Source organism: Bison bison, unplaced genomic scaffold (genome assembly GCF_000754665.1).
Source record: "Bison bison bison isolate TAMUID 2011002044 unplaced genomic scaffold, Bison_UMD1.0 scf7180017864068, whole genome shotgun sequence".
NCBI lineage: Eukaryota > Metazoa > Chordata > Mammalia > Artiodactyla > Bovidae > Bison > Bison bison.
The window spans coordinates 3,162,377-3,172,725 of record NW_011494640.1 but is presented as its reverse complement, the minus strand read 5'-3'; the positions used below and the strand labels follow the sequence as shown (position 1 = coordinate 3,172,725).

Below are 10,349 nucleotides of genomic sequence, written 5' to 3'. Positions count from 1 at the left end.
GGGGGGGGGGAGAGGGGAGGGGGCAGAGAGCAGAGCAGAGAGGTTGGGCCTCGCAATGTGATGGAAAGACTGAACCAGGAGGGCAGAAGAAGGGTCTCCTTAGGTCTGGCCTCCAGAGGAGACCAGGGGGAGCTGGGTCACAGCTCCTGATAAGCGGCTTGGTTCTTGGAGTCCCCATTCTAGTGGCTCCAGTCGAGGCCCCTAGACGTACACGGAGGCCCAAAGGTGAGAAGAAAGTGGCTGGCCGGGAGGGAGATGCTGTCATAAAAGAGAGCCGTCCAGTCACTGAAAATCCTGGGCGCTTTTCACACAATTGTGCTCCAGATGCCGGGTCTTTGTTCTGTCTCTTCATCCCTCCTCAGGTCTCTGGAAGGAGAGAGAATTCACTGTTGGGAAGGCCTGCCACACAGTGGCTTTGTTTTTACCACAGAGAGGGTTTTGTGTCAGGGAGCGGGGATTCTGTCTGTGAGAAGCTGGACAGTGTGACGCGTGCTGATTCCAGGACCCTTGGGTACCATATTTCCCTCCCAAAGCACCTGCCAAACTGCAGGGTAGAAACACTTTTGCTGAGAAAGTTCAGTAAAAACCAAAACATTACATGAAGTCCTGTTTTCTAGCTCCAACAATTTTAATGTTAAAATCAGGCAACCAATTATGACGATCATTTCAGTTACCCACTGTAGGACCAGATTGAGATTACTAAGCATCTCCTCCTTGTATTAGGTCAGGGTTGGGAGAAGCCAGCAGATACCAGCAGAGAAGTTTTATATTTGCTGAACATTTCCCACCATGGGTGTGCGTGTGTGAGAGAGAGAAAGAGGAAAGGCAGACTGTGTGCCTTGGAACTGTCGGGCGTTCCTTCTTTCCCCGACTCTTTCCCCCTAAGCTCCTCTTATGTTACATCCATGGTTGCTGCCAGTAATAATAATTACCAACCAATAATGAACAACCATGTTCCAGGCACTGTACTAAATGCCTAACCTACATATCTCATTTACTCCTAGCAATAATTATTCATCTCACAAATGAAGAAGGTATGGCTCAGAAAAAAATAATTAGTTACCATCTCCATATAGCTTTCCCTCCTTAATTGTTCAATTCAGCTCCACAAACACTCATTTAGCACCTATTATGTGCCAAACACGATGCCAACCATATGGGCATTAGAGTTGAACAAGTGTAAAATCTAAGAGGGGCTATGGAAATTTGAGTCGCGCCTTGAAAACTGAGTATGTTTCCAGAACAGAAGTGAAGGGGATTATCTCAGCTGGCACCGGGAGGCATCTATGCCCAGAGTGCCCACGTGGGCCTGGGACCATCTGTGCACGTAGATGGGCCCTGGAGCTCCTTGCTCCTCCCTGGCCCCACCGCCATTAGCTGTGGGACTCCCAAAACGCTCAGTCCATCCATCCCCCGTCATGGTTACCTCTCTTCTAGTGGACCTTGCCTTTTTTTACACTTCAGATGCCTGCCCCCACCATCCACAGATGACTCCTCAGTACACAGCCAACTCTGCCCCCCACCCCCGTCCCCAGCGATTTCCAGCTGTCTATGGGATCCTCCCACGAGGATGTCACCCCACCTGCACACACATTTTTAAAATTTGGAGATTCATACATCAACCCCCAAAGCTGGAGGTCTCCCTCTTCAGAAAGGATCCCCCTTTCCCGTTCCTGGCCACTGTCTGCAGTCATCAGGTATTCCTGGACCCAGGCTTACAATCTCAAGACGGTTTTGATTCATTTCCCTTCAGGGAGGCAGGAGTGTTTGAATGGGAAAAGCATAGGCTTCACAGTGAGACCTGGTTTCAGACCCCAGCCTCATCACTTACTGGTTCTGTGACCAGCATCCAGTTACTTCATCTCTGTAAACCTTGATTTCTTTGTTTATAAGACTAAGATGGTTATTTTTACCACATGCTATAAGATGGATGAGATGCGATGTGTCCAGCACTGAGCAGGCTCACAGTACTCATTCCCTTTCACTCCTTATTCCCACCCTCCATCACCACCCACTTTCTCACCATGTTCTGACCATATTTTCTCTGTGTCAGCTCCCAGGTTTGCTTAAGGCCCGCTGACCATATGAGGTTTAACTGACCACCAGACCCTCCTCCCATACTTGCCAGAGTCACCGTCCTCAGAGACTTGCTCCTTGCTTGTTTAGAAACCTTCACTGCGTCTTTTATTTCCTGCTTCATTGGGTCACAGGAGGGATTCAATAATTAGCATGTTAATGACTTCTGACCACTGACTCTAACTCTGGGTAGGGGCCTTCAAGACCCCAGAACCACTGTAATTGCTCAGGGCTTCCCCGCACAGATCCTCCACCTCTCCTCCCCCAACCCCAACCCCTTTGTGACCAACATGACCTGTGCAGACCTTCCATCTCTCCTCCTGGCATCACACTCCCCCTTCCTCATCCATCCAAGATTACCTCCAAAGTTCTCAACAGCCTCCAACTAACCCTTGAAAGCCTGCCGTCTTAATTTGCACTTGCTGACTGCACCCTTCACTCACCCGTCAGCATTTTTCAAGCGTTTATGAGATCCAAGACACCCTGCCTCATGTGTCAAATGAAGTCAATTTTCCCTGAATCTGCTGCATTGTAGGAGTCTCCTGGAAACAACTCCCCTTGCTCGTAACATGGGAACACTGCCCATTCGCCTCAGAGCCTGCTTGTAAGGAGTAAATGAGACTCAGATTATAAGAATGCTTTGAGAAGTTCAAAGCAATATATACATAGCAGGTAGTATTTTAAGAATAGCTACCGTGTATTGTGCATCTTCTCAGCATGAACAAAGGCAGTGAACCTCTCCTCTTTGTGGTTGAAACATAATCTTCCATTTGATACTAACAGACTGCTCTGTGAAGTGTATCACTGTTTGTAGAAGAGGAAATCAAGATTCGGAGAGGTTAAACAATTTGTCTTCAGTTGCACAGCCTGTAGGTGGCAGAACCAAGATTCAAACCAGATCGGTCTCTAAAATCCATGCCGTTAGCCACTTCTGCTGTATTTTCATCCCTCTACCAAGGGTGGGTAGTTTCCTTTCTAATGCTGCAAGCTGTCCTACAAGGAATCCTGCCTACAGAGGGTGTCTGGTGGTTTTGCCAGGTAGCTGCAGGGCAGGTCTAAAGATATTAGGGCATAGACAGCCCGCCACAGCATGTTCCAAAGGTGGGCAACCCTGTTTTTGTAAACTTGTTTCCTCTGCCAGGGAGATTCCCTCAGCTCCATTTCCCCTCTCACATTCCTCCTAGGCCTCAGCCTGGCAGGACTGCATCTCAGAAAATCCATGTGCCTATTTCTTCAGATTTTCCTAAAAGAGCTTCCTTGTCTAGTTATGTGTATGTGGGACTCTGACCTCCAGAGTCAACCTCAATTTCAGTCACTCCCTGAGGCCTAATCACGTGAGGTATCTTTGGAGATGAGCAAGCTCTGAAGGGTGCTGGCATCATTTAGACCCCCCCACCCCCCAGCAAACTGCCTCCTCTCTGGCTGTTCTCACACCAGTCACCAGGGGTTCAGCTGCACAGGATGCCCTGTAGGTCCCTGAAAGCACCATGGTATTTAAGGCCTCAGGTCTTCCCACGTGCTCTTCCTTTCATCATCTTCAGAACTCTGAATCATGCTAAATACTCACTTCCTCCAGGAAGCCTTCTCTGCTTTCCTTTCCAAGCTGAATCTCCTTTTCTGTGTTCTCAGTAATGTGTGCTTGTCTCCTGTCGTTAATATTTACCAAGTGATGCTGAGGGTATCTGTTTACCAACTCTCTCTTGCTAAACTGTATTCCACTAAACCTATTCTAGGGACCAGGTTTTGGCCAGCACCAAACAGCACTTGCTCTGTAGTCGGTGCTGTGATTTTTGTCGCGTGAACGAATAGCTGAAAGTATCTCTTCATTTAACTCTCTAAGCCCTGAAGAGTAGTAGGTAGTAGAAAGTTATGCCATTCCTCTCTCGCAAGCACCCTCCCTTCACTGGTAGTCCAGGTAATTCCAAACTCTAGTCAAGCATTGCAGCTCAGAGAAAAATGTGTTTGAGCAAACCTCCAACCTACATCTGGGATGCTCGCGGCTCCCGTGTGTTTTGAGGCAAGAATCCCAGCACTTCTGGACACTGAGCTTTTTCCTGCATCCAGGAAGACTTAGGATCAATCGAGATCCATTACTGGTCACAAGTTCTGGCAGTGCATGCAGCAAAGGGCGCGAGTCGGTGAACCCTCACAGCCGGCCCTCCTGCACAGGGGCCCTTAATCCTCTGGCTGCTAACAACCAACTGTTTGGGGAACGGTGAATTGGTCTCTTCAGATTCTAAGGCGGCTGTCAAGGTTAAAGCACAAGACGGGAAAGAAGAGCTGACCTAGAGTCTCTCCACTGAGCTGGGCCCTAATGTGGGGAGGCCCTAGGCCTGCCCCTCCTCTGTTCCGTAACAGAAAGGGCTGACGAGGCCTTCCAGAGCCATGGCTGAGGTCCCACGGAACCAAGCTTTTGTTCCCTAGAAGCAGTGAGCCTTCTAGCAGTGGGGGATAGGGGCAGCCAAAAGAGTTCCAAGCGAAAAATGAAGCCCCTGGACTGTAGGAGGAAATAAAGGCCCAGAGAGATTTCTGTGCATTAATATTTCAAAAAGTGACATGCCCCATCTGAGCTGTAGAGAAGAGGGGTGCGGCCGCCTTTGGTATGGTGGCTTCAGTGGGAAGTGCCCATCGTCAACCACCCCACTGACCTCACTATGATCAACAGCAGATAGATGCTGAGCATCTACGGACATGTAGATTATTGTGCTGGACAGTGTGGAAGGGAAAAGAAACACTGAACGTTAGTTCAACTAAAGCACATCTCTAAAGTTAAAAAAAAAAATGAAACATAAAACTTTGACTCAAAAAGCATATAATCTGGCCAGATAGACAGAAAATAAACACACAAAAGCATAAAAAGTATTCCAGTTTAAGATACCACTGACTGTAAAATGCACCATGTTTTTGCCTCTAAGGAAAGCACTACCAATTAAACCAGCATCATCAACTGTAATATGCAGCCTAATTCAAAAGATGTTAAAATGGTGGTGGGGGATAAGAATTTTTAAACATTGATGAAATACATCTACAAGATAGTACATGTTAAATCACAAATGAATCAAAGAAATCAGCAGTAAAAGCAAGCGCATTCAGGACTTCCGAGGGAAAACCCGTAACTGAGGGTCAAGGCAGAGAGAACATGAGCTGAGCCTGGGCCAAAGAAGCTTATGCCTTACTGAGATCACTGAAGCAGAAGGAGGGCATTCCAGAAAATGGAAGCACTGAAGTTGAAGCCAGAAGGGCACAGTGGAGAGGAATGCTGTACAGACAGTGAGCAGAGCAGTTAGGATGGATGAAGGTAAGGGCAGGCAGGCGGTGAGCAGAGGTTACACAGGAGGAAGGTCTTCAGTAAACCAGAGTGCTGATAAAACCAAAATGGCCTATAGGGTTATCCCCAACTCATGCCTGTCCAAGCTCTGAAGGGGAAGAGTTCTGTGGCACAAACAAGCTGGAGTTCCACCTTGCTGTCATTCATTCATACAGCCACACTGAGCATCTGCTAAATTCTAGGCACTTTGGAGGAAACAATCCTAAATTCTGTCTATCAAAGCAGATAAGTCATTCACTGAAATAACTATGAGTGTAGATATCATCGTGACCCCCACTCTAAAGATGACGAGCCAGAGGTCCAGAGAGGTCCAGTGATTGCCCAGCCTCCCACTGCTGGGAAGTGGCAGGAAAGGGAGGTTGTGAGGATTTGATTTATGGCACTCTAGACAGTGTGAGACAGGGTACAAACTTCTGTACAGGGTGCAGTGAACAGTAAAGATTGCTTGGATCAAAGAAATAATATTAAAAGGTTATTTTATATTGTAAGAAGATCTTGAACACCAGGGGCCTTAGACAACCACAGACAGAGGAGAGTCCCTGATGGCTTTTAATCAGGGATCAGATCTGTGCCCTAGGAAGATTAATTTGTGATCTATCCACAAGTCAGATTATAGAGAGAAGAAACTAGAATCAGAAAGACCAATTAGAAATGTACTACAACGCTTTAAATAAAAGGAATTTGACTCAGCACAATGCTGGAGTTAAATCATGGTCTTTGCTTTTATTAACCTTGAAAGTTTAAGGATGTACATTCCCCCTGCCCCAAAATATCCTGGAGTCTTTGATCTATGAACTTCTCTAAGCTTTCATGAGCTTTGTTTCCAGCCTCAGCATATGCTAGCATCATTTGTCCTGAAACAATGGCCTTCCACAAGCAGCACAGGGTTGGGGAGAGTGGGACAGAGAGGAGGTCCAGGGATGGAGGGCTGGGAGGCCAACAGTTGCTTCTCCCAGTCTTGGTGAACACATGTGTACTGTGCCTAACTGTACTCTTATGCACTATAGATCTAGAACCTTCTCCAAACTTCCTTTTTCCACATTATAAATCCTGAATTTTAAACTCTTTTCCTATGATAGCCACCCTGCCCCCATCAGACTGTATGATCATCTAGCCCAAACCTCTTGTCTCACAGATAAAACCCTGAAGTCCTGGGAAGGAAAAGGACCTGTCTCGGGCCACATAGCCAGTGGGTGGCAGGACAAGCCTCTGACCCTCTTAGCCTCTCTGACCTGTACCATCTCCAGCTCTCAGCTCAAACCAGCAGCCCCTAGATGGACTCTGTTCCCAGGATAGGAATTCATGGTTTGGGGATAAGGGAGAACAAGTTTCACCTGAGTCTTCAGTGATACTTCCTCTCATCTGCAGATCTTTTTGACTGCTAGAGCCTATCCAGGCACTTCATGGCCTCTGCAGTATCTCTTGGGTGTCTTAACAAGGATCATCTTAAAAATCCCTGATTACTAAGTTTGCCTGATTAACAGTCTTTACCTGATTGTTAAGTTTTGAGCTGTTCAGGGTGAAATTAGGAGACAAAGCTCAGGTTGGGGTCAGGGGCAATTTATAATCACCAAATGCCTGCTGGCATTTCCAGTTGGATGCTCTACCATCACCTGAAGCCCCACACATTTCTCACAAAACCTCATTACCGTCCATGTTTCTCTCTGCCACAGTTCACCGTCATCCAGGCTGTAACTGCAGGCCATCCATACACCCTCCTCCTCTGCCTCCAACAGTAGGTCACCAAGGAGCATTTTGTGTCTCTTTAACACCTCTTGTTTCTGTCCTCTCCTTTCCATTCCTGCTGACATTCTGCTTGAAACTCCACATGGGCTTGTGATGAGATAGCTGGGAACCTATGTGTAATATAGACAAAATTTAAGAAAGAAGGTGCCTCCCCTAACTGTGTGTGCAGTCTGCTTCCTTTGCACCTGTGTCACAGGATCCTTTCACATGTTAGCTCAGGACCCAGAATTGGCATTCCCCTCATTGGCTTGGAGCCTGTGGTTGTAAAAATCCACTTGCGAGCTTCCAGCCGTGGTCCTCTGTGTATTTGCACAACACAGCCTCTCTCTGCCGGCCCTCCAGCTATACGAGTCTCTGCCAAGGACAGCTTTTTTAGGCAGGACCAGTCCAACTGAGCGGCCCTCATGCTAAGCTAGCCTGGATGCCACTAGTCAGAGAGTGAGCAAGGTGAGAACACCCAATCTCTGAGCTGAATTTCCTGAACCCCTACTGTGCATAAGGCATGAGCTGGACGCTGGAAGGATGATGAGAAAATATAGGAATCCTCACCTCCACAAGCCAGCCTGGCTAAAAACGGAAGAAAGGGCAAGGAGCAAACGGCAACCCCTGAACCCCAGTCCATGACAATACATTTATTTATTCAGCCCTCATCTACTATTAAGTATCATACGAGGTTCTAGATAAAGCCATACGTGATTGTTTCCAATCATCAGGGGTTCATGACCTGTAAGGGAAGACAGCTAAGAAACAGTTCTTATCCATTGTGATACACGTCATTATGGTAGAGGTAAGCCCAGGACACTCAGAACCTAAGCTAAGACTGAAATAACACTTTTAATGATATGATTGAATATACAAATTAAATGATTGACCGTGACCGTGTGCCAGGCACTGTGCTGTTCACATTATGTCATTTTTCTCATTTTATTTTCACAGTTTTTTTGTGTTGTTTCTTTTCTTTCTTTCTTTCTTTCATTCATCCTTACAACTTTCTGGGCAAGAGCTTTTTTTGTTTCTGGTTTTCAGACAAGACATCTAAGGCCTTGAGAGGTTAAACAGCTAGCCCAAGGTCCCCCACTTGTAACAGGAGGAAACTGTGGTCCAGCCCAGGCTGCCTCCCGCCAGAGTCTGAGGACTATGTGTGCAGCAGGCCCTCCCTGGAGGGGGCCCGGCTCGAGCAGAGCCAGGAGGGTGACTAACAGCCATCCTTACAGAGCTGGGCTGGGTGATGGGCTGCACCTATTGCAAACATGGAGCAAAGCAAGTGCAGGGCATGGAGGAGAGAGAAAATGTATCACCCTGCAGTATCCAGGGTTTCTCTGAACAGCTGGAATGATCCAAGAAGGCTTCACAGAGGAGGTGAGCTTTGCATTGGGCTTTGAGGGCCAGCCAAGGGCCCAGTGTTTCCGAATAGGAAGAAAGCAAAAAAAAACAGAGAAAGTCAGGCCCTAGCAATGGCCAGGCTAAGCTCTTGGCAAAGGAGGAAAGACATGAAAGCAAGGACATTGAGTTTGGAGAGCCTTCTTTATATGGATGTGGGAGGGGGCGCAGATGGGGGGACACAGTAGAAGACCAGGCCAAGCCATGCCACCTAACCTGGCCTCTCCCTCTTCAGCCTATGCTCAGCTGCAGCCGCACCAGCTCCTGTCCCAACCATCCTCAAAGCACCTGCAGCCCCAGTTTGTGATGCAGCAGCAGCAGCCATCACAGCAGCAGCAACCGCCCCAGCCATCACGGCCGGCGCTCCAAGCCCCATCCCATCCCCAGCTGGCCTCGGTCCCTCCGAGCCTGGCCCTGCAACCCAGCCCAGAAGCCCATGCCATGCCGCTAGGCCCAGTCCCATCCACCCTGCCTCTCCAGTGCCCCACTGCCAATCTGCACAAGCCTGGCAGCTCTCAGCAGTGTCCCCCTCCCACACCAGACACTGGGGCTCACAACGGATATCCCGAGGGCCTGGCCCACACCCCTCAGCGCAGGTTCCAGCATGCCTCAGCTGTCATCTTACAACTACAGCCTGCTTCACCGGTGGTGAGTAAGCCTATCCCAAGGCCCAGGGAACAGAGAGGGAGGTCACCACTCAGGCCATCCCATGGCCCCCAGTGGGATGTGTATCTGTGTGGGCTGAGCATCAAAGTCCTTGTTGAGTACTCTAGGAAAGAAAAGGGGCCTCTCACTAACTTGGGGCTGGCTGAATCTTAATGTCCTTCTTCCCAAGCTCCACGGAAACAGGGGACACATCCAGAAAGGTAGAGACAATTCATGAGCAAATCATATCTGTCCTGTCCTTCAACAGCCCCAGCAGTGCACCCCTGATGACTGGAAGGAAGTGGTACCTGGGGAGAAGAGTGGGTCGGAGACTCGGTCTGGCCCATCACCACATCAGCAAGCCATCGTCACTGCCATGCCAGGTGGCCTGACTGTGCCCAAGAGCCCGAACATCCAGCAGTCCCCAGCTCACGGTATGAAGTGTAGTGGGGCCCTTGGGGGAGGGAAGAGAGTCAGCCCTCCTTGCCACCCCCTGGCACATTGCACTTGGGCCTCTAGAACGGGAAGGAAACTATAAACCCCAAGTGGCAAGAAAGAATTTGGGTAGGTGGGATCAGAGAGTGGATTGAGAGGATGAAGCAAGGATAAAGAAAGGGGACCCAGAAGGTATAAAAGGATAGAGAAAGAATTGAAAGTTCTAGATGAGGCCGGCCTGTCACTGCTGTCAGATGTATCCACTGCCGCCATGTGCTAGGTTGAGAGTTCACCCAGGGATCCAGTTGTCTCAGTCCTCTCCTCTGCTTGGTATGAGAGAGTGTTCTTGAAGTTGACGATATGACAAGGCGGCTGCATAGCACACAGATGAGGGCAATGCCTAAGGGGAGCTAGCAGGGGATTCATGGAAAGCCTCATTGAAGGAACAGGCAGCTCTGCTCTGGGCTCCCCCACTGAGCGAGCGCTCAGTGGCAGTCAGGCTTTTCTAAGCCCTGGGTTTCAGGAGGCTCCACTGATCCCTCTACCCTGACAGGAGAACCACGGTGGTACCTCTGCCCCCACAGCAATCCCCTCACTTTCCTTTCCTTCTCTGCCAGTGTGTGCAGCCATCTTGGCCCAGATCTCGATGACATTCTGGGCCATGGGCCACGTATAATTCAGGGAGGCAGTTCCATTGTTGAACTCAATGTGCTGGGAGTGGGGGTGGAGAGAACGAGGG

At 48.9% G+C, this 10,349-nt stretch overlaps 1 protein-coding gene across 2 annotated transcripts in view; it reads left to right on the top strand.

The window, feature by feature from the left end:
- The window catches only part of PHC2 (polyhomeotic homolog 2 (Drosophila)), a 113,898-nt gene that overhangs the window by 76,394 nt on the left and 27,155 nt on the right, over window positions 1-10,349 (top strand). For both annotated transcript variants that reach the window (XM_010836948.1, XM_010836947.1), the window contains 2 exons: window positions 8,766-9,178; window positions 9,444-9,609. In XM_010836948.1, coding sequence (XP_010835250.1) covers window positions 8,766-9,178; window positions 9,444-9,609 — 579 coding nt within the window. The remainder of the gene's footprint in view (window positions 1-8,765; window positions 9,179-9,443; window positions 9,610-10,349) is intronic.